Below are 27,371 nucleotides of genomic sequence, written 5' to 3' on the forward strand. Positions count from 1 at the left end.
AAATCTACAAACAGTAAATGCTGGAGAGGGTGTGGAGAAAAGGAACCCTCCTGCACTGCTGGTGGGAATGTAAATTGATACAGCCTCTATGGAGAACAGTATGGAGGTTCCTTAAAGAACTAAAAGTAGAACTACCATATGACCCAGTAATCCCACTACTGGGCATATACCCTGAGAAAACCATAATTCAAAAAGAGTCATGTACCACAACGTTCATTGCAGCACTATTTACAATAGCCAGGACATGGAAGCAGCCTAAGTGTTCATTGACAGGTGAGTGGATAAGGAAGATCATACATACAATGGAATATTAGCCATAAAAAGAAACTAAATTGAGTTATTTGTTGTGAGGTGGATGGGCATAGAGTCTGTCATCCAGGGTGAAGTAAGTCAGAAAGAGAAAAATATTGTATGCTACACATATATATGGAATCTAAGAAAAAAAAAAGGTTCTGATTAACCTAAGGGCACGACAGAAGTAAAGACAGAGACGTAGAGAATGGACTTAAGGACATGGGGAGGGAGAAGGGTAAGCTGGGATGAAGTGAGAGAGCAGTACTGACATATATACACTACCAAATGTAAGATAGCTAGTGGGAAGCAGCTGCATAGCGCAGGGAGATGAGCTCGGTGCTTTGTGACCACGTAGAGGGGTGGGGTATGGAAGGTGGGAGGGAGACGCAAGAAGGAGGGGATATGGGGATATATGTATGCATATAGCTGATTCACTTTGTTATCCAGCAGAAACTAACACACCATGGTAAAGCAATTATACTCCAATAAAGATGTTAAAGTAAAATAAAATAACATTTTCTTATTTGACACAAGAATGCTCCAGGTTCATCTTAAAGTTATTTTTCCAAAGGGTTCTAATTCTTTTTTAGTGACAGAGGTCTAGAATTCACTATCTGGACACCATGTGAGTGGTAAGAGGTAAAGGGGGAAGAAATCACAGGACAGTTCACTCATGCTCGTTTTGGACACAATCTGCTTGGCGTGATCGGCCCTTGTCCCTACTATTTAGACTTGGCATTTAACATGGTTTTCATTTCTATAGCCTTATATAGTATGTTCTGATTTCAGAGCAAGTTACCTATTATTATTTCTAGATTTTTTTGACCTTTTAAAAACATTGTTTTTTTTTTTTTTTTTTTTTTTGCGGTATGCGGGCCTTTCACTGCTGCGGCCTCTCCCGTTACGGAGCACAGGCTCCGGACGCGCAGGCCCAGCGGCAGCCATTCCGTGGCATGTGGGAACTTCCTGGAGCGGGGCACGAACCCGTGTCCCCCGCATCGGCAGGCGGACTCCCAACCACTGCGCCACCAGGGAAGCCCAACATTCTGTTTTTTACATGAATTTTAGAATCACATGTCAAAATTCAAGTTCCAAAAAATATTCGTTGATGGTTTAAAAAGTGTTGCATTTATTATTAGTTTAGGGTAGGATTTATCTATTTTTTTTTGCAAGATTGGGATTAACAAATGACTTCATTTTTTTCTTCCATTACAGGCTCCAGGAAAAGGCTTATAGTTTTTATCACATAACTCTCGTGTGCCTCTTGTTAAAATTGTTATAGTATAATTGTTTGTAGTTTTGTGTTTGTGAATAGTATCTTTTTTAACATTTCTTCCATTGTCAGTTAACACATATGGAAAAGTGCCTAAACCATGGGTGTATAGTAATGAATTTTATTTAACCAGGAACCAGGTCAATAAATAGAACCTTGTTGGCACCCTGAGGCTCCCCTGTATGCTCTTTCCTAATCACAACCCCCCTCCCTTCCTTTCCTCCTAAAGCCAGCAAATTACGGAAGCTAGAGCTGCTTATTAATACATTGTTCAATACAGGGAACTATGACAGTTAAGCAGGGGAGGCTTTCTTCCCTGCCACAGAATTCTTCAGAGGTATTTACTCTATGGTCCTTTATGTAAGGGCCAAAGAATAATATAATTGCCTATTTTTAAGGCTAGCTTTATGAGACAGGCAGATTTATATTTCTTAATTCTGTTTTGTACAGAATGATTCCATCCTTGATTGAGTAAAGCAGAGATTACAATATAAATTAAAAAGAGTCTTTCCAAGGTTTGTTTTGTTTAGATGTCAGAATAGTAGCCTTAGATTATCTAGCTTGATAGAGAAGCTGAAACGGTTGTTCTGATTTTTCTTAGTTTAATGAGGTTGTGGAAATTGCTCAGACCATTTACCAGCCTCAGCTCCCTTCCGGTGCTGCTGATCAAGATAAATGCATGGTTTCTTTTCTGCGTCTCTTAGATTTTGGTGTCCAGTTCTGTCTTGGGGCCTCTTCTCACTGTGTACTTTGTATCTGAGCTGTCTCATACGATTGCTTCAGTGCCTACGTTTATCCTCATAAAATCCACTTTTATTTCCCAGACCAGGTTTTCCTGACCTGTGATTGTCTTAAATTCAAATAATTGACTTTTAGGGTCATCTTAACATCTACCTGATTGAGTTGTTAGGGATCAGGAATTTGACCAAAGTCTGGCCTAGGGAAATTTTTGCAGAATAGGAAGTACAGAGGAAACAGCCTATAGAAATGAGTGGTTACGCTATAAAATATGTTATATTCATTATATTATTAGATATATTATCATTAGTTTCAATGCTTCATTTCTATCTTCATACAAATAGGGTCTTTATAGTTGTTTGTACCTTTTGAGAAATGATCTTGGTATTATGCTTGAAGTGTTAATTCCAAAAACCTTGTCTATTTCTCCCTATCTTTAACTTTCTGAAGTGCTAATTAGAAAGCGCCCATATTCTTACAGATATTAATAGCACTAAGTTAGTGGTGGCTTTGCCACCACTTTGTTAGTTGGGGCTCTTTTTTATTTTCAATTCTGTCTCAGTGAATTCGTTAATGAATATCTGTTTCTGAAAAATGCAACTTTAAAATCCCTAATGTTACAATTCTGTTTTGATTATAGTGGGTTTTTTTTTAAAGAAATATACTAATAACTTTTGGTTTTGCTTCTAGAAAAACTGATTGCTTATCAACGAGAATTTCTTGCTTTAAAAGAACGGCTCCGAATAGCTGAACACAGAATCTCTCAGCGGTCTTCCGAACTCAATGCCATTGTACAGCAGTTCAAGCGTGTAGGAGCAGAAACAAACAGAAGTAAGGATACGGTGAATAAATTTTCAGGTACAGACGATATTTTTGGTTTTATAAAAAGATTACATTTTCAACGGGTCATGTGAAATACTCTCTTTGAAAGTTGTCTAGAGTCGCAACATTTGTTACCCTCTACAGAGAGAAAAATCACCATACAAAACTTTTTCTATTGTGGTTAATTATAAAACAAGTTTTATTAATTGCTAAATTTGATTTAAAGAGAGTAATATTAAGTTAAGTTTCAGTTGTATAAATTTCACTGCCAATAGTGAAGAACCAGCATCTTTTAAAAAAAACATTTAGAATGAGACTAAAATTTAACTTGGTGTTTATGCATATTTCTGTTGTGACTTGTGTGGACTTCAGATGGACTCTGGGGAACCTTTGAGCTATTTGAAGCAATTAGTGCTCTCAGATATGACTTATAAGAAATAAAAAGATATAGTTTTTTTTTTTTTTAACATCTTTATTGGAGTATAATTGCTTTACAATGGTATGTTAGTTTCAGCTTCACAACAAAATGAATCAGTTATATATATACATATATTCCCATATCTCTTCCCGCTTGCGTCTCCCTCCCTCCCACCCTGCCTATCCCACCCCTCCAGGCGGTCACAAAGCACCGAGCTGATCTCTCTGTGCTATGCGGCTGCTTCCCACTAGCTAACTACCTTACTTTTGGTAGTGTATATATGTCCATGCCTCTTTATCGCTTTGTCACCGTTTACCCTTCCCCCTCCCCATAGCCTCAAGTCCATTCTCTAGTAAGTCTGTGTCTTTATTCCTGTTTCACCCCTAGGTTTTTCATGACATTTTTTTTTAAATTCCATATATATGTGTTAGCATACGGTATTTGTCTCTCTCTTTCTGACTTACTTCACTCTGTATGACAGACTCTAGGTCTATCCACCTCATTACAAATAGCTCAATTTCGTCTCTTTTTATGGCTGAGTAATATTCCATTGTATATATGTGCCACATCTTCTTTATCCATTCATCCGATGATGGACACTTAGGTTGTTTCCATCTCTGGGCTATTGTAAATAGAGCTGCAATGAACATTTTGGTACATGACTCTTTTTGAATTATGGTTTTCTCAGGGTATATGCCCAGTAGTGGGATTGCTGGGTCATATGGTAGTTCTATTTGTAGCTTTTTAAGGAACCTCCATACTGTTCTCCACAGTGGCTGTATCAATTTACATTCCCACCAACAGTGTAAGAGGGTTCCCTTTTCTCCACACCCTCTCCAGCATTTATTGTTTCTAGATTTTTTGATGATGGCCATTCTGACTGGTGTGAGATGATATCTCATTGTAGTTTTGATTTGCATTTCTCTAATGATTAGTGATGTTGAGCATTCTTTCATGTGTTTGTTGGCAGTCTGTATATCTTCTTTGGAGAAATGTCTATTTAGGTCTTCTGCCCATTTTTGGATTGGGTTGTTTGTTTTTTTGTTATTAAGCTGCATGAGCTGCTTATAAATTTTGGAGATTAATCCTTTGTCCGTTGCTTCATTTGCAAATATTCTCTCCCATTCTGAGGGTTGTCTTTTGGTCTTCTTTATGGTTTCCTTTGCTGTGCAAAAGCTTTTAAGTTTCATTAGGTCCCATTTGTTTACTTTTGTTTTTATTTCCATTTCTCTAGGAGGTGGGTCAAAAAGGACCTTGCTGTGATTTATGTCATAGAGTGTTCTGCCTATGTTTTCCTCTAAGAGTTTGATAGTTTCTGGCCTTACATTTAGGTCTTTAATCCATTTTGAGCTTATTTTTGTGTATGGTGTTAGGGAGTGATCTAATCTCATACTTTTACATGTAGCTGTCCAGTTTTCCCAGCACCACTTATTGAATAGGCTGTCCTTTCTCCACTGTACATTTCTGCCTCCTTTGTCAAAGATAAGGTGACCATATGTGCGTGGGTTTATCTCTGGGCTTTCTATCCTGTTCCATTGATCTATCTTTCTGTTTTTGTGCCAGTACCATACCGTCTTGATAACTGTAGCTTTGTAGTATAGTCTGAAGTCAGGGAGCCTGATTCCTCCAGCTTCGTTTTTCGTTCTCAAGATTGCTTTGGCTGTTTGGGGTCTTTTGTGTTTCCATACAAATTGTGAAATTTTTTGTTCTAGTTCTGTGAAAAATGCCAGTGGTAGTTTGATAGGGATTGCATTGAATCTATAGATTGCTTTGGGTAGTAGAGTCATTTTCACAATGTTGATTCTTCCAATCCAAGAACATGGTATATCTCTCCATCTATTTGTATCATCTTTAATTTCTTTCATCAGTGTCTTATAATTTTCTGCATACAGATCTTTTGTCTCCTTAGGTAGGTTTATTCCTAGATATTTTATTCTTTTTGTTGCAATGGTAAATGGGAGTGTTTTCTTGATTTCACTTTCAGATTTTTCATCATTAGTATATAGGAATGCCAGAGATTTCTGTGCATTAATTTTGTATCCTGCCACTTTACCAAATTCATTGATTAGCTCTAGTAGTTTTCTGGTAGCATCTTTAGGGTTCTCTATGTATAGGATCATGTCATCTGCAAACAGTGATAGCTTTACTTCTTCTTTTCCGATTTGGATTCCTTTTATTTCCTTTTCTTCTCTGATTGCTGTGGCTAAAACTTCCAAAACTATGTTGAATAAGAGTGGTGAGAGTGGGCAACCTTGTCTTGTTCCTGATCTTAGTGGAAATGCTTTCAGTTTTTCACCATTGAGGATGATGTTTGCTGTGGGCTTGTCATATATGGCCTTTATTATGTTGAGGAAAGTTCCCTCTATGCCTACTTTCTGCAGGGTTTTTATCATAAATGGGTGTTGAATTTTGTCAAAAGCTTTCTCTGCATCTATTGAGATGATCATATGGTTTTTCTCCTTCAGTTTGTTAATATGGTTTATCACATTGATAGATTTGCGTATATTGAAGAATCCTTGCATTCCTGGAATAAACCCCACTTGATCATGGTGTAAAAGATATAGTTTTATAATGGATACTTTTGGGGGTACCTGACCTGTTCCCTCTCTGAGAAATTCTGGTCTGAGTGAAGTGAGTATCAACCATCTTCTGTTTCTATCCTATTCTTATTCTAATGACTAAATCGATATATGTATATAATCAGTTGACTCCAAATCTACATAATCTTCCAAGAATAATATACTTTTTCATTTAGCATTATCTGTTATAATCTTTCACCATTAATTCCTCTTATCTTGAGATTCACTACCTTACCTTATTTTTAGAGATTCATGCCCCTTTCTTCCCCTCCTGATTATAAAATTTGTATTATGGCACAGTAACATTTAAAATTATGGAATGGTTAACATTCTTTGTTTTCTTCTAGTCTTTTTTCCATGCATATTTTTCTTCAAAAGTGTAATTGTGTGTTTTATGGCCTTATTTTTGCTCTTGAAATTATGCTATTAGCATTTTACTATGGCATTGAATATTCTTTTAAAATACCATTTTTGATGACATATATATCAGCTAATCATATACTATAATATATTAAATATTTTTCTACAAATAGGCAAATAGGATTTTTCTGGGTTGTTTTTGTCCCCCAATTTATAACTCTGTGAAGAACATCTCTGTATATAAATCGATTACTTTTATGGTAGGCCTTAAGTTATTTTCATTAGATTATGACTTTCTTAAAAACAGAATCTGTGTTTTGATGACTGTTGATTTCCAACCACGTGCCACAGTGGCTGGAACAAAACCGATAATTCACTAAATATTTATTGATTGCATAGAAGTTACATTCCTAAAAGGGAAATTACTGAATAGGGCAGGAATGTTTTAAGGGTTTTGATGCTGTTCTTAATAGCTGAAACATTTATCACATTATCACCACAATTTAATATTACTGTTTAATCTACTAACTTAATTTGATGGGTAGATATTGTTGTCTTGTAATTTGTAGTTGTTGCTTTTACATGAGGTTAAACTTTAATTTCATGTGTGATAGTTTCGTTTCTTTTGTGAACTTTCGGTTCTGAATATTCAGAGTATTTTAAGGGAATTTTCATATTGCTCTGTATAAAATTGTTATTGAGACTGCAAGTCCTTACTGCTAGCTTCCTTATTTAAAAGGTTAAATTCTAGTTCAATGGAATTGTAAAACAATATTGATTATCCTATCAAGGTTTTATTTTCTATTATATTAAATGGTTCATTGGTTCCTCTCATAAAAACTGAAAAACGATTTGAAAGTTATGAACTGTACCAAACATTGTCAACTTGTGCTGTTTAAATTAGTGTACTTGAACTAAAAAAAAAATCTTCCATGTGAAATTTTGGTCAAATATAATAGCATAAAAAAGTGAAAGTTACTGGTGGTCGTTGTACTTATTGTTATTACATTTTCATGAGTGGATAGCCTGTTTACAGTCTGTACCCCAGGGCTTGAGTTCTGACACATTATAAAGGTGAGTGGTTCACATTCTATCTTCTCGTGGTACTCAGGCTGACCTTTTTAGCTTCATTCAGACCGTTCTCATCATCATGACTCTGTGAGACTCTGGTTGCCTAAGTGTCCATGGAAATATCATTGACCAAAGTATGAAATTAGGATAGAAAATTCTTTTAGTTCTCATAAATTTTTACCACTATCTTTGTAACATCAGCAGCTTCTATAAGTGAGGTATTACCGTGGATTGATTATACTTCTGTATTTCAGATGGTACCCTAAAGCTCTTGAGGGAGTTAACAAGCAAAAAATCTCTTCAAGTGCCAAGTATTTATTATCATTTGCCTCATTTATTACAAAATGAAGGAAGCCTTCAACCTGTTGTGCAGATTGGTAATGGAAGAACAGGAGGTATGTTTGTTTTCTTTCCTATTGTATTTGCACTGCTGGTCTTAATTATGTCTTGGAGTATTATGTTGACCCTTATAAGTCAGGCAAGTCGGGAGTCAAGATGGCGGGCTAGGAGGATGCAGAATTCACATCTCTGCACAACTAGGGCACCTACCAGGCACCAGTGGGGGACCACAGACACCTAAGGGGCGGGAGGAACCCCCCCAGTGATGGGGAAGGATGTGGGGCGTGGGGGGAGTGAAGGGGGAGGAGAAGTGGAGGCGGGACAGGACTGGCGTCCCTGAGGGGTGGCTGGGGGAGGGGAAGGGATCCCATGCCAAAGCGGGAAATTGGGGAACCACTGGGAGAGCAGAGGATCAAAAGGGAGCGTGGCCAGGTTTCCCCTGCCCACTTGGGCCCCTGGAAGCCTGCTGAGATCCCAGGACTGGTCCTCTGCCCACCAAGGTCCCCTCCAGCCACGCGGGTCCTGAGGGAGTGGGAGGGAGGGAAGGGGAGCAAAAATAAAGGCCGGACCTCTGGGTGGAAGAGGGGAGGAGTTCCTACACCCAGCGGGACCCACCCATGGTTAGGGGTCCAGTGGTGACGGGGGAGACCCTGGGGGAGACGGTGGGGGAGGGGCGTGGAGGAACAAAAGGGACGCGGGCAGCGCTTTCCCTGTCCACTCAGGCACCGGGGAGCCTGTTGGGCTTCTGGGCCTAATCCTCTACCCTTGGAGCCTCCCTCTTGCCATGCCGAGCCCAAGCCCCGACCCTACACCCCCACCTCTACACTCAGAGGACCCCCCTGCATCGCGCTGGGCCTAAACCCCACCCACACACCCTCACTCAGGGCCTTACCTCCAAACTCTGGAACTCTGCACTCCAGAGGCCCTCCTTTAGACATGCTGCCTCTCTCCTTCCATGCAGGTCCTAAGCAGAGGCCCCGCCCCACGCTTGAACGTCACCCTGCCTAGGCCTCGCCCCCAAGGCCTTTTCTGGCTGTGTGTCTTGAGCCTAGGACCCGCCCCATGCTCACCCTCACCCGCCTTGTTCCCCCCCACCCTAAACCCCGCTGCTGCCTAAGTTCCACCCCTGCCTAAACTCTGCCCCCATAGCCAAGGCTTTTTTTTTTTTTTTTTTTTCCCTTTTTTCCTCTTTTAGATTGGGGTTCTGTTTTACCTTGTTGATTCATTTATATTCTTATTTTTCCTAATCTTTTATTTTTCTAATTTTATTTTATTCCTTATACTTTGTTATAGTTCTCTCCTTTTGTCTTGTTCACCCCCTTTTTTTTCTTTTTTCTGTTGTGGTTTTATTTTACCTTGTTGCAGTTGTTTCAATTATATTTTTATTTTTCCTAATATATTTTTCTAATTTTATTTTGTTTTTTATTCTTTGATATTGTACTGCTCCTTTTTTCTTTCTTTCTTTCTTTTTTCTTTTTTTTTGCCACATCATGCAGCTTGTGGGATCTTGGTTCCCAGGCCAGAGTTCCTGTGGTGGGAGCTCCAATTCCTAACCGCTGGACTAACAGAGAACCTCAGACCCCAGGGAATATTAATCAGAGTGAGGCCTCCTGGAGGTTCTAATCTCAGCACCAAGACCTGGCTCTATCCAACTGCCTGCAAACTCCGGTGCTGGACACCTCAGGCCAAACAACAAGTAAGATAGGAATATAGCCTCACCCATCAAAAAAAAAAAAAAAAAGAAACGAGAAAAAATATGTTACAGATGAAGGAGCAAGGTAAAAACCTACAAGACTAAATAAATGAAGACGAAATACGCAACCTACCTGAAAAAGAATTCAGAATAATGACAGTAAAGATGACCCCAAATCTTGAAAACAGAATGGAGAAAATACAAGAAACATTTAACAAGGATCTAGAAGAACTAAAGAGCAAAGAAACAGTGATGAACAAAATAACTGAAATGAAAAATACTGTAGAAGGAATCAATAGCAGAATAACTGAGGCAGAAGAATGGATAAGTGACCTGGAAGATAAAATGGTGGAAATAATTTCCAGGGAGCAGAATAAAGAAAAAAGACTGAAAAGAATTGAGGACAGTCTCAGAGACCTCTGAGACAACATTAAATGCACCAACATTCGAATTACAGGGGCCCCGGAAGAAGAGAAAAAGAAAGGGTCTGAGAAAATATTTGAAGAGATTATAGTCAAACATGGGAATGGAAATAGTCAATCAAGTCCAGGAAGCACAGAGTCCCATACAGGATAAACCCAAAGAGAAACACACTGAGACACATACTATTCAAACTATCAAAAATTAAATACAAAAAAAAATATTAAAAGAAGCAAGGGAAAAACAACAAATAACATACAAGGGAATCCCCATAAGGTTAACAGCTGATCTTTCAGCAGAAACTCTGCAAGCCAGAAGGGAGTGACAGGACATATTTAAAGTGATGAAAGGGAAAAACCTACAACCAATACCCAGCAAGGATCTCATTCAGCTTTGACAGAGAAATTAAAACCTTTACAGACAAGCAAAAGCTAAGAGAATTCACCATGACCAAACCAGCTCTACAACAAATGCTAAAGGAACTTCTCTAAGTGGGAAACACAAGAGAAGAAAAGGACCTACAAAAACAAACCCAAAACAATGAAGAAAATGGTAGTAGGAACATACATATCGATAATTATCTTAAATGTAAATGGATTAAATGCTCCAGCCAAAAGACATAGACTGGCTGAATGGATACAAAAACAAGACCCATATATGTGCTGTATACAAGAGACCCACTTCAGACCTAGGGACACATACAGACTGAAAGTGAGGGGATGGAAAAAGATATTCCATGCAAATGGAAATCAAAAGAAAGCTGGAGTAGCAATTCTCATATCAGACAAAATAGACTTAAAATAAAGACTGTTACAAGAGACAAAGAAGGACACTAAATAATAATCAAGGGATCAATCCAAGAAAAATATATAACCATTTTAAATATTTATGCACCCAATATAGGAGCACCTCAATACATAAGGCAAATGCTAACAGCCATAAAAGAGGGGATCTACAGGAACACAGTCATAGTAGGGGAGTTTAACACCCCACTTTCACCAATGGACAGATCATCTAAAATGAAAATAAATAAGGAAACATAAGCTTTAAATGACACATTAAACAAGATGGACTTAATTGATATTTATAGAACATTCCATCCCAAAACAAGAGAATACATTTTCTTCTCAAGTGTTCATGGAACATTCTCCAGGATAGACCACATCTTGGGTCACAAGTCAAGCCTTGATAAATTTAAGCAAATTGAAATTGTTATCAAGTATCTTTTCCAACCACAGTTCTATGAGAGTAGATATCAATTAGAGGAAAAAAACTGTAAAGTATACAAACACATGGAGGCTAAACAATACACTACTAAACAACCAAGAGATCACTGAAGAAATCAAAGAAGAAATCAAACAATACCTAGAAACAAATGACAATGAAAACACGACGACTGAAAACCTGTGGGATGTGACAAGAGCAGTTCTAAGAGGGAAGTTTATAGCAATACAATCCTACCTCAAGAAACAAGAAAAATATCAAATAAACAACCTAACCTTATACCTAAAGCAATTAGAAAAGAAGAACAAAAAACCCCCAAAGTTAGCAGAAGGAAAGAAATCATAAAAATCAGATCAGAAATAAATGAAAAAGAAATGAAGGAAACAATAGTAAAGATCAATAAAGCTAAAAGCTGGTTCTTTGAGAAGATAAACAAAATTGATAAACCATTAGCCAGACTCATCAAGAAAAAAAGGGAGAAGACTCAAACCAACAGAATAAGAAATGAAAAAGTAGAAGTAACAGCTGACACTGCAGAAATACAAAAGATCGTGTGAGATTACTACAAGCAACTCTATGCCAATAAAATAGACAACCTGGGAGAAATGGACAAATTCTTAAAAAAGCACAGCCTTCTGAGACTGAACTAGGAAGAAATAGAAAATATAAAGAGACCAGTCACAAGTCTGAACTGAAACTGAAACTGGGATTAAAAATCTTCCAACAAACAAAAGCCCGGGACCAGATGGCTTCACAGGAGAATTCTATCAAACATTTCTAGGAGAGCTAACATCTATCCTTCTCCAACTCTTCCAAAATACAGCAGAGGGAGTAACACTCCCAAACTCATTCTATGAGGCCATCATCACCCTGATACCAAAAGCATACAGAGATGTCACAAAAAAAGAAAACTACAGACCAATATCACTGATGAACATAGATGCACAAATCCTCAACAAAATACTAGCAAACAGAATCCAACAGCACACTAAAAGGATCATACACCATGATCAAGTGGGATTTATCCCAGGAATGCAAGGATTCTTCAGTATATGCAAATCAATCCATGTGATACACCATATTAACAAACTGAAGGATAAAAACCATATGATCATCTCAATAGATGTAGAAAAAGCTTCTGACAAAATTCAACACCCATTTATGATAAAAACTCTCTGTAAAGTAGGCACAGAGGGATCTTTCCTCAACATAATAAAGGTCATATATGACAAACCCACAGCCATCATCGTTCTCAATGGTGAAACACTGAAAGCATTTCCTCTAAGATCAGGAACAAGACAAGGTTGCCCAGTCTCACCACTATTTTTCAACATAGTTTTGGAAGTTTTAGCCACAGCAGTCAGGGAAGAAAAAGAAATTAAAGGCATCCAAATTGGAAAAGAAGAAGTAAAACTGTCACTGTTTGCAGATGACATGAGACTATACATAGAGAATCCTAAAGATGCTACCAGAAAACTACTAGAGCTAATCAGTGAACTTGGTAGAGTAGCAGGATACAAAATTAATGCACAGAAATCTCTTGCATTCCTATACACGATTGATGAAAAATCTGAAAGATAAATTAAGGAAATATTCCCATTTACCATTGCAACAAAAAGAATAAAATACCTAGGAATAAATCTACCTAAGGAGACAAAAGACCTCTATGCAGAAAACTATAAGACACTGATGAAAGAAATGAAAAATGGTACAAACAGATGGAGAGATATACCATGTTCTCGGATTGGAAGCATCAGCATTGTGAAAATGACTCTATTAATTACTCTATTACCCAAAGCAATCTACAGATTCAGTGCAATCCCTATCAAACTACCAATGGCATTTTTCACAGAACTTGAACAAAAAATTTCACAGTTTGTATGGAAACACAAAAGACCCCAAATAGCCAAAGCAATCTTGAGAAAGAAAAACGGAGCTGGAGGAATCAGGCTCCTGGACTTCAGACTATACTACAAAGCTACAGTAATCAAGACAGTATGGTACTGGCACAAAAACAGAAATATAGATCAATGGAATAGGATAGAAAGCCCAGAGATAAACCCATGCACATATGGTCACCTTATCGTTGATAAAGGAAGCAAGAGAATATGATGGCAAAAAGACAACCTATTCAGTAAGTGGTGCTGGGAAAACTGGACAGTTGCATGTAAAAGAATGAAATTATCACATTTCCTAACACCATACACAAAAATAAACTAAAAATGGATTAAAGACCTAAATGTAAGGCCAGGCACTATCAAACTCTTAGAGGAAAACCTAGGCAGAACCCTCTATGACGTAAATCACAGCAAAATCCTTTTTGACCCACCTCCTAGAGAAATGGAAATAAAAACAAAAATATACAAATGGGACCTAATGAAACTTTTTAAAAGCTTTTGCACAGCAAAGGAGACCATAGACAAGACAGAAAGACAACCCTCAGAATGGGAGAAAATATTTGCAAACAAACCAACTGACAAAGGATTAATCTCCAAAATACACAAGCAGCTCATGCAGCTCAATCTCAGAAAAACAAACAGTCCAATCAAAAATGGGCAGAAAACCTAAATAGACATTTCTCCAAGGAAGATATACAGATTGCCAACAAACACATGAGAAGATGCTCAACATCACTAATCATTAGAGAAAACCATATCAAAACCACAATGAGGTATCAGAATGGCCATCATCAAAAATTCTACAAAGAATAAATGCTCACACTGGTCAGAATGGCCATCATCAAAAATTGCTCACACTGGTCAGAATGGCCATCATCAAAAATTCTACAAACAATAAATGCTGAAGAGGGTGTGGAGAAAAGGGAACCGTCTTGCACTGTTGGGGGGGAATGTAAATTGATACAGCCACTATGGAGAACAGTATGGAGGTTCCTTAAAAAACTAAAAATGGAACTACCATATGACCCAGCAATCACACTATTAGGCATATACCCTGAGAAAACCATAATTGAAAAAGAGTCATGAAACACAGTGTTCATTGCCGCACTATTTATAATAGCCTGGACGTGGAAGCAACCTAGGTGTCCATCGACAGATGAATGGATAAAGAAGATGTGGCACATATATACAATGGAACATTACTCAGACATAAAAAGAAATGAAATTGAGTTATTTGTAGTGAGGTGGATGGACCTAGAGTCTGTCATACAGAGTGAAGTAAGTCAGAAAGAGAAAAGCAAATACCGTATGCTAACACATATATATGGAATCTAAAAAAAAAAAAAAGCAACGAAAATAAACGGTTCTGATGAACCTAGGGGCAGGAGAGAAATAAAGACGCAGGCATAGAAAATGGACTTGAGGAGTCGTGGAGGGGAAAGGGTAAGCTGGGACGAAGTGAGAGAGTAGCATTGACATATATACACAACGAAATGTAAAATAGCTAGCTAGTGGGAAGGAGCTGCATAGTGCAGGGAGATCAGTTTGGTGCTTTGTGACCACCTAGAGGGGTGGGATAGGGAGGGTGGGCGGGAGACGCAAGAGGGAGGGGATATGGGGATATATGTACGCATATAGTTGATTCGCTTTGTTATACAGCAGAAACTAACACAACATTGTAAAGCAATTATAGTCCAATAAAGATGTTTAAAATTAATTAATTTTAAAAAAAGGCAGGTTAAAGAATAAAAAGTTCTTGATCTGTGCATAGTAACTTAGGAGTCATTCTAAACTCCATGTTGAAGGGAGTTAGATATTTTTCTCCAAAGACCAGAGTAATAGAGCTGAAAAGGATTATGAGACATGTAGTTCAAGCCCTATCTCCAGGCAAAACAATGTTTAAACTTTTGAAACTTTTCTATTTTAAAAATTTGAGAGGTAAAGAAATAACTTTTTTTCTTGTATCTTATTTCAACATTAATAGCTCTTACAGTCATGTCAAGAAAGTTTTTCATATGTCTGCCCATACTTTTCTTACAGAAATAGAAGTATATAGTCACTTATGTTTAACCTTTCATGCAGTAATAGAAATAATTTGGTTTGCATCTTTTTCCCAAAATACCTAAAAGATAATCTATGGCATTTTTTTTCTCCTCTTGTTAGAGTCACCAGGGCTTCTTGAGTTTTCCTTGTGGGACTTATATATGATTCTTTTATACTTTTTATTTCTCCACTTTGAACTTTGTTAATCTTTTCTTTGTAGATTTTAGGATGTAGAGACAAATATTATTTTGCTCCTAAGTCTTTAACAAATGACAAAATCATTACTTCTTAGGTATTGAAATGAATCTTTATGATAATGTTTTTAAAAAGCTGATTCAATCTGCATTTGATTCAATAGGATTCTTAGGTATCTTACTGGTTTTCGATATTCTGAGTTTTCACGTTCATCATTTTTTAGTTCTGCCATCTTTCTATTTTATGAATCATTTAAAATTATACACTTTTCCTATGGAGATGATACTTCTTAAATTATATTCAGACTAACTCATTCTTCTATGTCTTTATTGATTCAAGAAATATTTTTACGGTACATACTGGATTACAAAGACTAATAAGATATGTAGTATGTTCTAAATTATGTTCTTTAGAACATTGATCATTAATTATTTCTGAAGTTGATAGTGTGTCTCTTCCTTTAATAATCACTATTTGGGTAAGTTGCCTTTGCCATTTCATGCATTTTTTGGTTTAGACTGTTTCCTCATGAATAAGAAGCAAATGAAAAGGAAGTAGAAGTATTTTTAAAGTTATTTAAAACTTCCAAGGTCTCTAGTAAGTTCTTTTATAGTCAGCTCTTCTTATTTTATGAATGTGACATTCTCTTTCTTTTTTGAAGATGCTTATTCTAGCCCATTTGTTTATGACTTTATCCATCATAAATATAATGTAATCTTGGTCAACCAGCTTTTCAGTGGTTAACATTCTTACTAAGCTGAAACAGTTTTTTTTTTTAAATTTATTTATTTTTTTTATTTTTATTTTTTTTGCGGTACCCGGGCCTCTCACTGTTGTGGCCTCTCCCGTTGCGGAGCACTGGCTCCGGACGCGCAGGCTCAGTGGCCATGGCTCACGGGCCCAGCCGCTCCGCGGCATGTGGGATCTTCCCGGACCGGGGCATGAACCCGCGTCCCCTGCATCGGCCGGAGGACTCTCAACCACTGAAGCCCTGTTACTAGTCACATCCCCTCCCCCCAGCTCCGCAACCTGAGGGGACCTTACAACATGCCCAGAAGGCAGGAAAAGCTGTCTTTTTTTGTGGTATTTTGTGCATTACCCCTAGCATGGATACTCTAATTCTGTAGATTTAGCCGAAATTAGTACTTTCCTTTTTAGTGCTTTTGGAGTCTTTTAGTGCCTTGGTTTAAACTAAAGAATTTAAATTTCAGCTCCAAAACAGTCTATTTGGGAGAAGTGGCTTCTTCTCTAAACATGCCATCTAAACTTAAAACAGAAACAGAACAACTTAAGACTGGTAGGGAAGAGAGAATTTGCATTATTACTTTATGCCATTTTTCTTTGCATAAACTAGAGTCAGCATGGATTTTGCTTTTTCTGTGAACAAAGTTTTTGAACTTCATATGCATTAACATTTCCTAGAAATGCTTCATAGCATAGTTTATACTCTTTTAACGTATATTCTAAATATTTTAAAATTATGAGGTAGATTAAAGTATATGGAAATTTGCTTCCGGGGTTACTCATCCTGTCTCTAGGCATCTCAGAGTAACATGGTCAAAACAGAAATCTTGATTGGGAGCCCTTTCCCCCTCAGGTGTGTTATTCTTAGTAGAAGGTCCCATGTCCACTTGCTCAGGTCATCCTCGACCCTCCCCTTCCCTTATCTCTGCCAGCCACAAGCCCCATTGGTGAGGGTCTCCACAGTGGATCCCAGATCTGCTCACTCATCTCCAACTTGAAACATCGTAATTCAAACCACATCTTTTCCTTAAATTACTGCAGTAACTTCCTAACTGATCTCTCCAAAATACTTTTATACTTGTTAACACTTTTATGTCTATTCTCCATAAAATTTGGTAATCTTTTAAAATTACAAATCGGATGTTGTCACTCCCCTGCTTACAACCTTACAGTGCCTTTCTCTTGCCCTCAGAATTAAAACTAAATTTAAGGGTCTATGTGATCAGATCCCTAACTAATTCCTCTGAATCTAGGCTGATTCTGCTTTAGAGACATTCTGTTCTTGCTATTGCTTGACTGTTCAGATCATCCTCTCTTCAGCGCCTAGCTGTTTCCTCATCTTCTTTCTCTTCTCTTTCTCATCATTAAGTACCAGCTCAGTTGATATCAGAGAGTCTTTCCATGACTGCACTGTCTGTAGAGGTACTTCCTCTTCCCCCCCACACTCTTTCTAATATTGCCATGTTTTAATTCATATACTACATATCACCCTCTAAAATTATTTATCTTTTTCCCTCTTGTAGAATGTAAGAAAGGTCCCATGACGGCAGGGACCTTATCTATGCTGTTATATTCCTAACACCTAAAATAATGCCTTGCATTTAATAAGTGTTCAATGCACATGTTCAGAACAAATATAGTAAATCTTTTTTTTGAGCCCTTGGAAACTTTTCATCCCAAAATGGAAGAGAGGAGTGTGGTATGGAAACTTGGGGGCTCCCTTAAGCTATTTGGACCTTAGAACTGCAGAATCCTGGTGGTAGAATCATGGATCCATGATCTTTACACTTCCTTCTAACTTTAGAATTCTATGACCTCTAAGTGTTTTGTAGTATCTCCAATAAACTGTTACATAATTAAGGCTTAATTTTAACTTTCACAAAATACTTCTCTACTGATCTGTAACACTTAGGATACTAAGACTTTTTTATTTTATGTTTTTATTTTTTAAATTTTTTGGCCACGCTGCGCAGCATGCGGGATCTTAGTTCCCCGACCAGGGATTGAACCCGTGCCTCGTGCAGTGGAAGCACGGAGTCTCAACCACTGTACCACCAGGGAAGTCCCTAAAACTTTTAAAGATATTACATTTAAAAACTAACTGAAGTACTCTAATATAACATATGTGTTCCTAAATATTACTGTGCTATGCAAAATTGTGCAATAAAAGGAGAAAAATGGGGTTAAGATCACAACACTCAAAAGCTTTGTCAGTTACACATAAAGAAAAGATAAGCTAATAAAAGCAGTGGCACAATTTTGCACGTATTAAATGATGGAGAAATGCATAAATACAATAAATATGGTATTCTAACTTGAAAAAGACTTGAGGTTTGCTTGTTGAAGTGGGCTTCAGAAGGATTGCAGCTTGGAAGCTTTTTGTGAAGTGGTACAAAGCGGATTGACTGAAATCTGCCAGAAAGTTGTAACACCAGGTGTAGATAGCTGTGGTTTACAGCATGCAGTGAACTGAGGCAGCTGTGCATTTTGGGTATTTCTACATGGCTTGGTTCAGTATTCTGAACTCAGTTCAAATGGGTACTATTTTCTGTGTTCACCTAGTGAGTGTTTGTCCCAGGGGAGAAATTGCATAAAAGCAAATGTGAAATTGACTTCATGCTCAAATTGTTTTCTAATGTATTAATCATGTAGGAACAATTTGCATTTCAAAACAAGCATTATAGTAGAACTGACTGTAATTTTAGACTTAAAAAAAGTTGCATGAATAGTACACAGTTTCCATATACCTCACCCAGTTTCCGTAAATGTTCACACCTTATATAGCTATTATACAATGATCAAAACCAAGAAATTAACATTGATGCTATGCTGTTAACCTTAGATCTTAGAGTTTGTCATTTTATTATCATTATTATTTAATCTGTTCCAGGATCTGACTCAGGATCCCGTATTTCATGTAATTGTCATGTCCCCTTAGTCTTCTCCAGTTGGGGACAGTTCCTCATCCTTTCTCTGTCTTTCCTGATCTTTGGGGAGTGTCCCCTTAATTTGGATTTGTCTGACATTTCTTCATGGTTAGATTGAGGTTATGAATTTGGGAAGAAAACCACAGAAGTGATGTTGTGTCCTCCTTAAGACATCTTATATATGACATGTGAGACTTTAATTTTTAAGATGTGTTTAATGTTTCTAAGTTTTAGTTGTATAATAAAATCTGTTGTTTATACTTTACCATCGTTCATTCTTAACGTGTGGTTTAATGTCTTTCATCTTTATCAGTTCTTTGACATTATTTCCTTTCTTATGGAGAAGCCATGTGGAAAAGAATTACTGTATAATAGGTGTGCCCCACATTCTTTGATTATTTTTCTTTCTTTCAATGTAGTATATTTTGATCCTCCAATTATTTCTATCAATTTGAGAGGGTATAATACTTGTAAAACAGTGGTGTTTTTCTGCATTGTCTTTGCAAAATCTTTTAATATAATTACTATCATTATTTTGTTTCAGTTTCAATAGTAATGGGAGTTCCCACAGTGAAGAGAGAAGTTAAATCTTACCTCATAGAAACTCTTCATTCCCTTATTGATAATCTGTATCCTGAAGAGAAGCTGGACTGTGTTATAGTTGTCTTCATAGGAGAGGTAATTATTTAATTGTTGCTCTTTTTTTTTACCACATATAATCTGTAAGAGTTGAAACCATATTTTGAATAATGCTTTTATGAACCTTTTTAATAAAATGTGATGAGTAGAGCTTAGGTAGTATATTCCATCTGCTAGTTAAATGTAAGTTTAACTTGCGTTTGCCTTAACTTCTCTTGTGCAGTTACAATCTAGGAATGGTAATATCCTGTTAATAGGATAATATTATATTCAAAGATCTTTATGAACAGTGAGTCCCCATTTCTGGCTCTAGGACCTGAATTTGGAGATTTGCATTGATGTTCTTTGGGAGTTTAGAAACCTGAGAAAGGTTTAGTGTAGGCTGGGTTTTTATCATCTCTTTATTCTCTCTACCCCTTCTCTGTACTCTCAAGATGCAGCCACATTATAATTTTAAAAGTCGAATGTCATGTTAATTATAATTATTATATTGCTTATATTTTAGTCTCCTCAAAAGATATGGGGAAAGAATAAATCTTGAGGAGGTTTTTTTTAATGATGAAAAAGCACCCTAAAGTAAATATTTCCTTAATTATTATATAGAATTTTGGAATGTGAGAAGATTTATAATCTCATCTGGTTCTGGCCCACTGATTCCCAACTTTTCAGTGTTTCCTGTCTTTTTTTTTTAATGAAAATGTTCTTGTGTCTTCTTTAATATAAAAAGTAAACACGTGTATATCGTTCAAAACAATTACAGAAATGCATATTGAAAAATTACCTGTAATTCCTCCATGTAGATATAGCTACTATTGCTATTCTGAAATATATATATCTTAAGAAATTTTTCCTTTGGCTGTATACATATATATAAATGGAATTGTTCTGTATATTGCTTAATATCATGGACATTTTCCCATGGTAAAGTGAATAGTTATCACACCATCATTGTTATGGCTATATTACATTCCATTGTATGGTTTTATCATACTTTATTTAATTTCTGATTGACAGACCAATTGAGACTGTTTCCACACTTTTGCTATTCTTTTCAGCATTGTATTGAACATTACTGTAAATAAATGGTTGTGCACTTGTCTGGTTACTGATGCGGGATCAATTCCTAAAAGTGGAATTGCTGGGTAGAGTCCACATACATTAAATGTTCACACCTGGGCAAGACGCTCTGCAGAAGTTGAGCCATTAATATCCTTTTTCCAGCAGTCTGCCAGAGAGCTTGGTTCCCTGTCCCCATGCTCTGCAAGATATATTAATCTTTAAATTTATTTTGGCCAATTTGATGGGTAAAAATAATACATTGCTTTGGTTAAATTTGGATTTGTTTACTGAATGGGATTAAATGTTGGTTTATATATATTTTGACCATTTGTATTTATACTTTTATTTAATTTTTTTATTTTTATTTTATACTTATTTTTATACTTATTTTATAGGCTTTGCTCATTTTTTTAATTTGTAATTTTTTATTTGTAAGAAATTTCATATATGAGAGGAATTAACTCTTTGACATTAACTCTTTAATTAACTCTTTTGTTCAGTTTGTTTTTTTCATGAACTTCGTTTATGATGTTTTTTGTTTGTTGTAGAAATTTTACATTTTAAGTAATCAGATTTGTCAGTCACATATTGTATGTCAGTAGAAATTGGTACCGCCTCCTTGGAAAGCAGTTTGGCAATAGCTGTTAAAATGTAAGTTTCCTCTGTGACCCAACATTCTCCTTCTAAAAATCGATCCAGTGGAAACATTTGCAAGTATGTAAATATATTCCAGCACATGACAGCAGTCATTTTCCAGTAAATTGCTTTTCTGACTCTTCTGCGTGAATCAGTTTATGTCCGTTGCAGCCGAGATCCTGGTAGAATCATGGATCCATGATCTTTACACTTCCTTCTAACTTTAGAATTCTATGACCTCTAAGTGTTTTGTAGTATCTCCAATAAACTGTTACATAATTAAGGCTTAATTTTAACTTTTGCAAAATACTTCTCTACTGATCTGTAACACTTAGGATACTAAGACTTTTTTATTTTATGTTTTTATTTTTTAAATTTTTTGGCCACGCTGTGCAGCATGTGGGATCTTAGTTCCCCGACCAGGGATTGAACCCGTGCCTCGTGCAGTGGAAGCACGGAGTCTCAACCAATCATTTTCCAGTAAATTGCTTTTCTGACTCTTCTGCGTGAATCAGTTTCTGTCCGTTGCAGCGGAGATCCTGACCGATACAGGTTGTATCTTCAAAAATACCTGAATTGCTAGATAACCGCCACAGGCAATCAACATGGAGGCATAGGGGTAGATGGCTAAATACTATTCGAAGTGAAAGAAAGAGACGAAGTGAGTTTTTGAAGTGGTTTCAGTCAGAATTTTGCCTAAACCGTAACACCTAGATTATGTTGATGGGGCTTCCCTGGTGGCGCAGTGGTTGAGAGTCCGCCTGCCGATGCAGGGGACACGGGTTCGTGCCCCGGTCCGGGAAGATCCCACATGCCGAGGAGCGGCTGGGCCTGTGAGCCATGGCCGCTGAGCCTGTGCGTCCGGAGCCTGTGCTCCGCAATGGGAGAGGCGGCAGCAGTGAGAGGCCCGCGTACCGAAAAAAAAAAAAAATTACCTAAGGTTATGTTGATGATAACCACTAACATTGCTGGGAATTTGGAAGAACTTGAGATAGCCTATCTTTCATATCATTCTATGTATTCACATTATTTCTGCAGTTTGCCTAGAAACAATCCAAAGGCCATATTTAATTTTAAGTTCCTAAATGATAGAATTCAAGTGGAGATTCTATAATGAAATAACAAATTCATCATGTTGGAAAAACACCTAGAAGTAGTCTCTGAAAAACTGAGTTTAGAGAATTTCTGGCTTCTTGGAGTGTTTAGTATTTGGCCTGAGAACCGCTTTCCTTTTTATTCACTTTTAGGTTTTACTGTCGTACATATTCTAGTTTGTGTTTTACAGTCAGAGTGCCAGAGGCCTTTACGATGCTGTCTTTAAATTCTTTGGTTTAAATTGGGTTAACAGTACTAGTTGGTTAGCAGGCTTATGGGCAGGATTTGCAGAGCAGGTAAATTTGTAAATGAATACAGAAATTGAATAACCAGAGAGAATTGATCAAATTGCTGTGGAGTTTTTATTTTTTACTTTTATTTATTGTTATGTATTTTACTTACAAGGGAAAATTATTTCCCACTTATTTAATTTTTTGGATAGGTAATAGGATCACATGGTTTAAAAATTATAAATGTGTGTGTTGTATACCTTGAAAAGTCTCTCCTCCAAGGCTGTCCCCTCGCCTGTTATGGTGGTTGTACCCGTTCAGCGGTATTTAATGGGTATATGTGTGGATATATCTTTTTCTCCCCTTTTCTACATAGATGGTATAATACTAACTTTTCATATTGTAACATTAAGAGCTACTTAGGTTTATTGTCAATTTTGATAAAATATCTTCCTAGAAAGTGGTTCATTTGATCAAAGTTTTAAAATTTGCTTTATATAGAGTGGAGCAGAGTAAACTTTTGTTCTTTTTGTGGTTATTTCTCCCTGATTTCTTTGTTTATGTGTTTGTATTTGTGCGCCTTCCTCCTTTTTGATAGGTTAGCTAGTGGATCTGTTTTTATTTATTATCCCCCAAACCATCTTTTGGGTTTATTTATTGTTTCCCTTTTTTTGTTTCCTAATTTATTAATGTCTGCTTTTAACATTATTAATTTTTTCTGGTTTTGTTTGTTCCATTTTATACTTTTCAAGCATCTTGACCCAAATGCTAAATTGATTTATTTATTATTTGCTATTTATTTATTTCCTTTTGCTTATATAAGAACTAATATAAGTTTTCTTCTGAGTACTGTTAGCTATATCCCATAGGTTCTGACGTGAAATGTTTAAATTCTTATAAGTCCATGATTTTTTAAAAATTGAAGTATAGTTTATTTACAGTATTATAGTTTCAGGTGTACAACATAGTGATTCAGTGTTTTTATAGATTATATGCCATTTAAAGTTATTATAAAATATTGGCTACATTCCTTGTGCTGTTCATTATATCCTTGTAGCTTATTTTATACATAGTATTGTTAGTTTGTACCTCTTAATCCCCTACCCCTGCCTTGCCCTGTCCATGATTTTGGTTTGTGTTTCCTCTTTGACCGAGGAGATGATCAAGAGAGTTTTTAAACTTTCCTATTGGTAGGGGCTTTTTGTTTTCTGGATTGGTTATTTATTTTTTGAGAAAGTTTCACATTCATTTTTTAAAACTATTTTGAAATCTTTTTTTTTTTTTTTTTTTTTTTGCAGTATGCGGGCCTCTCACTGTTGTGGCCTCTCCCATTGCGGAGCACAGGCTCCGGATGCGCAGGCTCAGCAGTGGTGCACGGGCCCAGCCGCTCCATGGCATGTGGGATCTTCCCGGACCGGGGCATGAACCTGTGTCCCCTGCATCAGCAGGCGGACTCTCAACCACTGCGCCACCAGGGAAGCCCTGAAATCATTTTTGACTTACAAGGAAATTGCAAAAGTTGTACAGAGTTCCCAAATACCCTTCAGCCAATTTCCCCAAATGCTAGCACCGTACATGACCATAATGTAATTATCAACAGCAGGAAATTAACATTGAAACTATATTATTAACTAATCAACACACCTTATTTAGATTTCTCCAAATATCCCACTAATGTCCTTTAATGACCTTGACACTTTTGAAAAACACTGGTTATTTTGTGGCATGTCGTTCAGTTTGGGATTGTTTGATATTTCTTTTTTTTTTTTAACATCTTTATTGGAGTATAATTGCTTTACAATGTTGTGTTAGTTTCTGCTTTATCACAAAGTGAATCAGTTATACATATACATATGTTCCCATATCTCTTCTCTCTTGCGTCTCCCTCCCACCCACGCTCCCTATCCCACCCCTCCAGGCGGTCACAAAGCACAGAGCTGATCTCCCTGTGCTATGCAGCTGCTTCCCACGAGCTATCTATTTTACGTTTGGTAGTGTATATATGTCCACGCCACTCTCTCACTTTGTCACAGCTTACCCTTCCTCCTCCCCATATCCTCAAGTCCATTTTCTAGTAGATCTGTGTCTTTATTCCCATCTTACCCCTAGGTTCTTCATGACTTTTTTTTTCCCCTTAGATTCCATATATATGTGTTAGCATACGGTATTTGTTTTTCTCTTTCTGACTTACTTCACTCTGTATGACAGACTCTAGGTCCATCAGAAGAAGATGTGGCACATATATACAATGGAATTTTTTTTTTTTTTTTTTTTTTTTTGCGGTATGCGGGCCTCTCACTGTTGTGGCCTCTCCCGTTGCGGAGCACAGGCTCCGGACGCGCAGGCCCAGCGGCCATGGCTCACGGGCCCAGCCGCTCCGTGGCATGTGGGATCTTCCCGGACCGGGGCACGAACCTGCGTCCCCTGCATCGGCAGGCGGACTCTCAACCACTGCGCCACCAGGGAAGCCCCTACAATGGAATATTACTCAGCCATAAAAAGAAACGAAATTGAGATATTTGTAGTGAGGTGTTTGATATTTCTTTACGATTAAATTCAAGTTGTATATTTTTAGTAAGAACACCATAGAAGTGATGTATTCTTTTTCAGAGCCTCATGTTTAGATGATGTTGATATATCTCATTGCCAGCAGTGTTAACTTTCATCACTTGATTGAGATGGCATCTGCCATGTTTCTCTACTGTAAATATTCTCTTTTCTGTATGTACCTCATAGCTATCTTGTGGGGTGATACTTTGAGATCATGCAAATATCCTGTTTCTCATCATAAGTTTTTGCCAGCTAATTTAGCATCCTTGATGATTTTTGCCTGCAGTAATTACTATTGCACATTTATTGTACTATCATTACTGTAATTACTATTGTATGATTTATTAATTGGAATTCAGCTATAAGGAAGACCTGTCCTTTTCCCCAATTTCATTTATTTTCTCAGTTATTTATGTCAGTGTGGAGTTGTGGATATTACTGTAAATTTTTTACTTTGTTGCTCAAATTGTCCCAAATTTGGCCATTGGGAGCTCTCTGAGTTGGCTACTCTCTCCTTTCAATATGCCCCATCATTTTTTCTTATTTTCTAGCAATGTTAGATGTTCTAGGTTTATCTTGTATTTTCCCTGCCCCTGTCCTAGAATCAACTATATCCCCAAGGAACCTGGTTCCTTTTATTGGAGAATGGTAATAGAAACCATGGCCTGGGTTCTATATGTGCTCCTTGTTCCTGAGGGATCATTGCTTCTGACCTTTTCAGTGGGCAGATCTAGGAATACATGTATTCATACATACACATGCATGCACAGATATATACATCTATGTAAGTCCTGTGTGCATCCATTTGTAGGTCCAACTCAATACCACAGAGTTCATTCTAGCCTCCCCCATTCCTTAATTTTAACTCTTTTCTCCAACGGTGAGAAACTTGGTCCTCATGATTCACAATATATTTACTTACTTGCTTAAACCTAAATAAACATAAAGTACATGCTCAATTGATAACCTACTTAAAGCTATTGATTAAAGTTCATTTTCTAATTTTCCTCAAGAAAGGTCCATGTGAGCAATTTTCCCTGAGGTCCTATGTGATCAAAACTGTTATCTTCTGGGCTTCCCTGGTGGTGCAGTGGTTGAGAGTCCGCCTGCTGATGCAGGGGACGCAGGTTCGTGCCCCAGTCCGGGAAGATCCCTCATGCCGCGGAGCGGCTGGGCCTGTGAGCCATGGCTGCTGAGCCTGCGCGTCCGGAGCCTGTGTTCCACAACGGGAGAGGCCACAACAGTGAGAGGACCGCGTACCGCAAAAAAAAAATTATCTTCTGCCTCTTTATATTTGCTTGGGTATAGAAACCGTCAGTTACATTTCGTTTCCTTTCTTTCTTTCTTTTCCCCCCCTTTTTTTTTTTCCAGAGGATGGGGGAATGGTATAGTGCTATTGCTGAAGCTAGCCAGATGACCTTCCATCTTTCTTATTTTTTGCTGTAAGAAATCCATATTTTGCTTGGTTGCCCAAAAGATTCTTTTTTTATCTTTAAAGCCTAGTAATTTTGGTATACTGTGTCTTGATTTTAACCATTGTAGATCATTTTTCCCTGGCACAGGATATGTTCTTTAGGTATGGAGTCAAGTCTTCTTGAAGTTCAAGAAAGGACTTTTGAATGGTATTTTTTATTATGAAACTTTTAAGACATACAACAAAATCGAAAGAATTTTACAGTAAATACCTGTTTACATCCTACCTAGATTCTACCAATGTTTTAGTACTTTCATTTATCGCATCTCTATCCATCATTAATCCATTTTATTTTCTATTGTAAAATGTCTTCAAAACTCTGCCCGTTTAAAAAAATTGTGTGGTGGTGGTATTGAGTTTTTCAGAGTTCGTTGTGTATACTGGATACCATTCTTTTGTCAAATACGTGATTTGTGAATATTTTCTCCCAATCTGTGGAAGTCTATTCATGTTTTTGCCTTGTCTTGGCGAGCAGGAGTTTTTAATTTTGATGAAGTCTAATTTGTCAATATTGCCTTTTATGACTCTTGCTCTCCATGACCTGAGAAACCCTTGCTTACCCCCAAATCATAAAGATTTTCTTCTCTGAAAGCTTCATGTTTTAACTTGTGCATTAGGTCTGTGATCTATCTCAAGTTAATTTTTGGTCA

General features: G+C 37.1%; 1 protein-coding gene across 2 annotated transcripts in view; it reads left to right on the top strand.

The window, feature by feature from the left end:
• The window catches only part of MGAT4A (alpha-1,3-mannosyl-glycoprotein 4-beta-N-acetylglucosaminyltransferase A), a 108,643-nt gene that overhangs the window by 46,584 nt on the left and 34,688 nt on the right, over nt 1-27,371 (top strand). For both annotated transcript variants that reach the window (XM_060168829.1, XM_060168830.1), the window contains 3 exons: nt 2,996-3,163; nt 7,810-7,950; nt 19,583-19,716. In XM_060168829.1, the coding sequence (XP_060024812.1) occupies nt 2,996-3,163; nt 7,810-7,950; nt 19,583-19,716 (443 nt within the window). The remainder of the gene's footprint in view (nt 1-2,995; nt 3,164-7,809; nt 7,951-19,582; nt 19,717-27,371) is intronic.

The sequence above is a fragment of the Lagenorhynchus albirostris genome, chromosome 13 (assembly GCF_949774975.1).
Source record: "Lagenorhynchus albirostris chromosome 13, mLagAlb1.1, whole genome shotgun sequence".
Taxonomy (NCBI): domain Eukaryota; kingdom Metazoa; phylum Chordata; class Mammalia; order Artiodactyla; family Delphinidae; genus Lagenorhynchus; species Lagenorhynchus albirostris.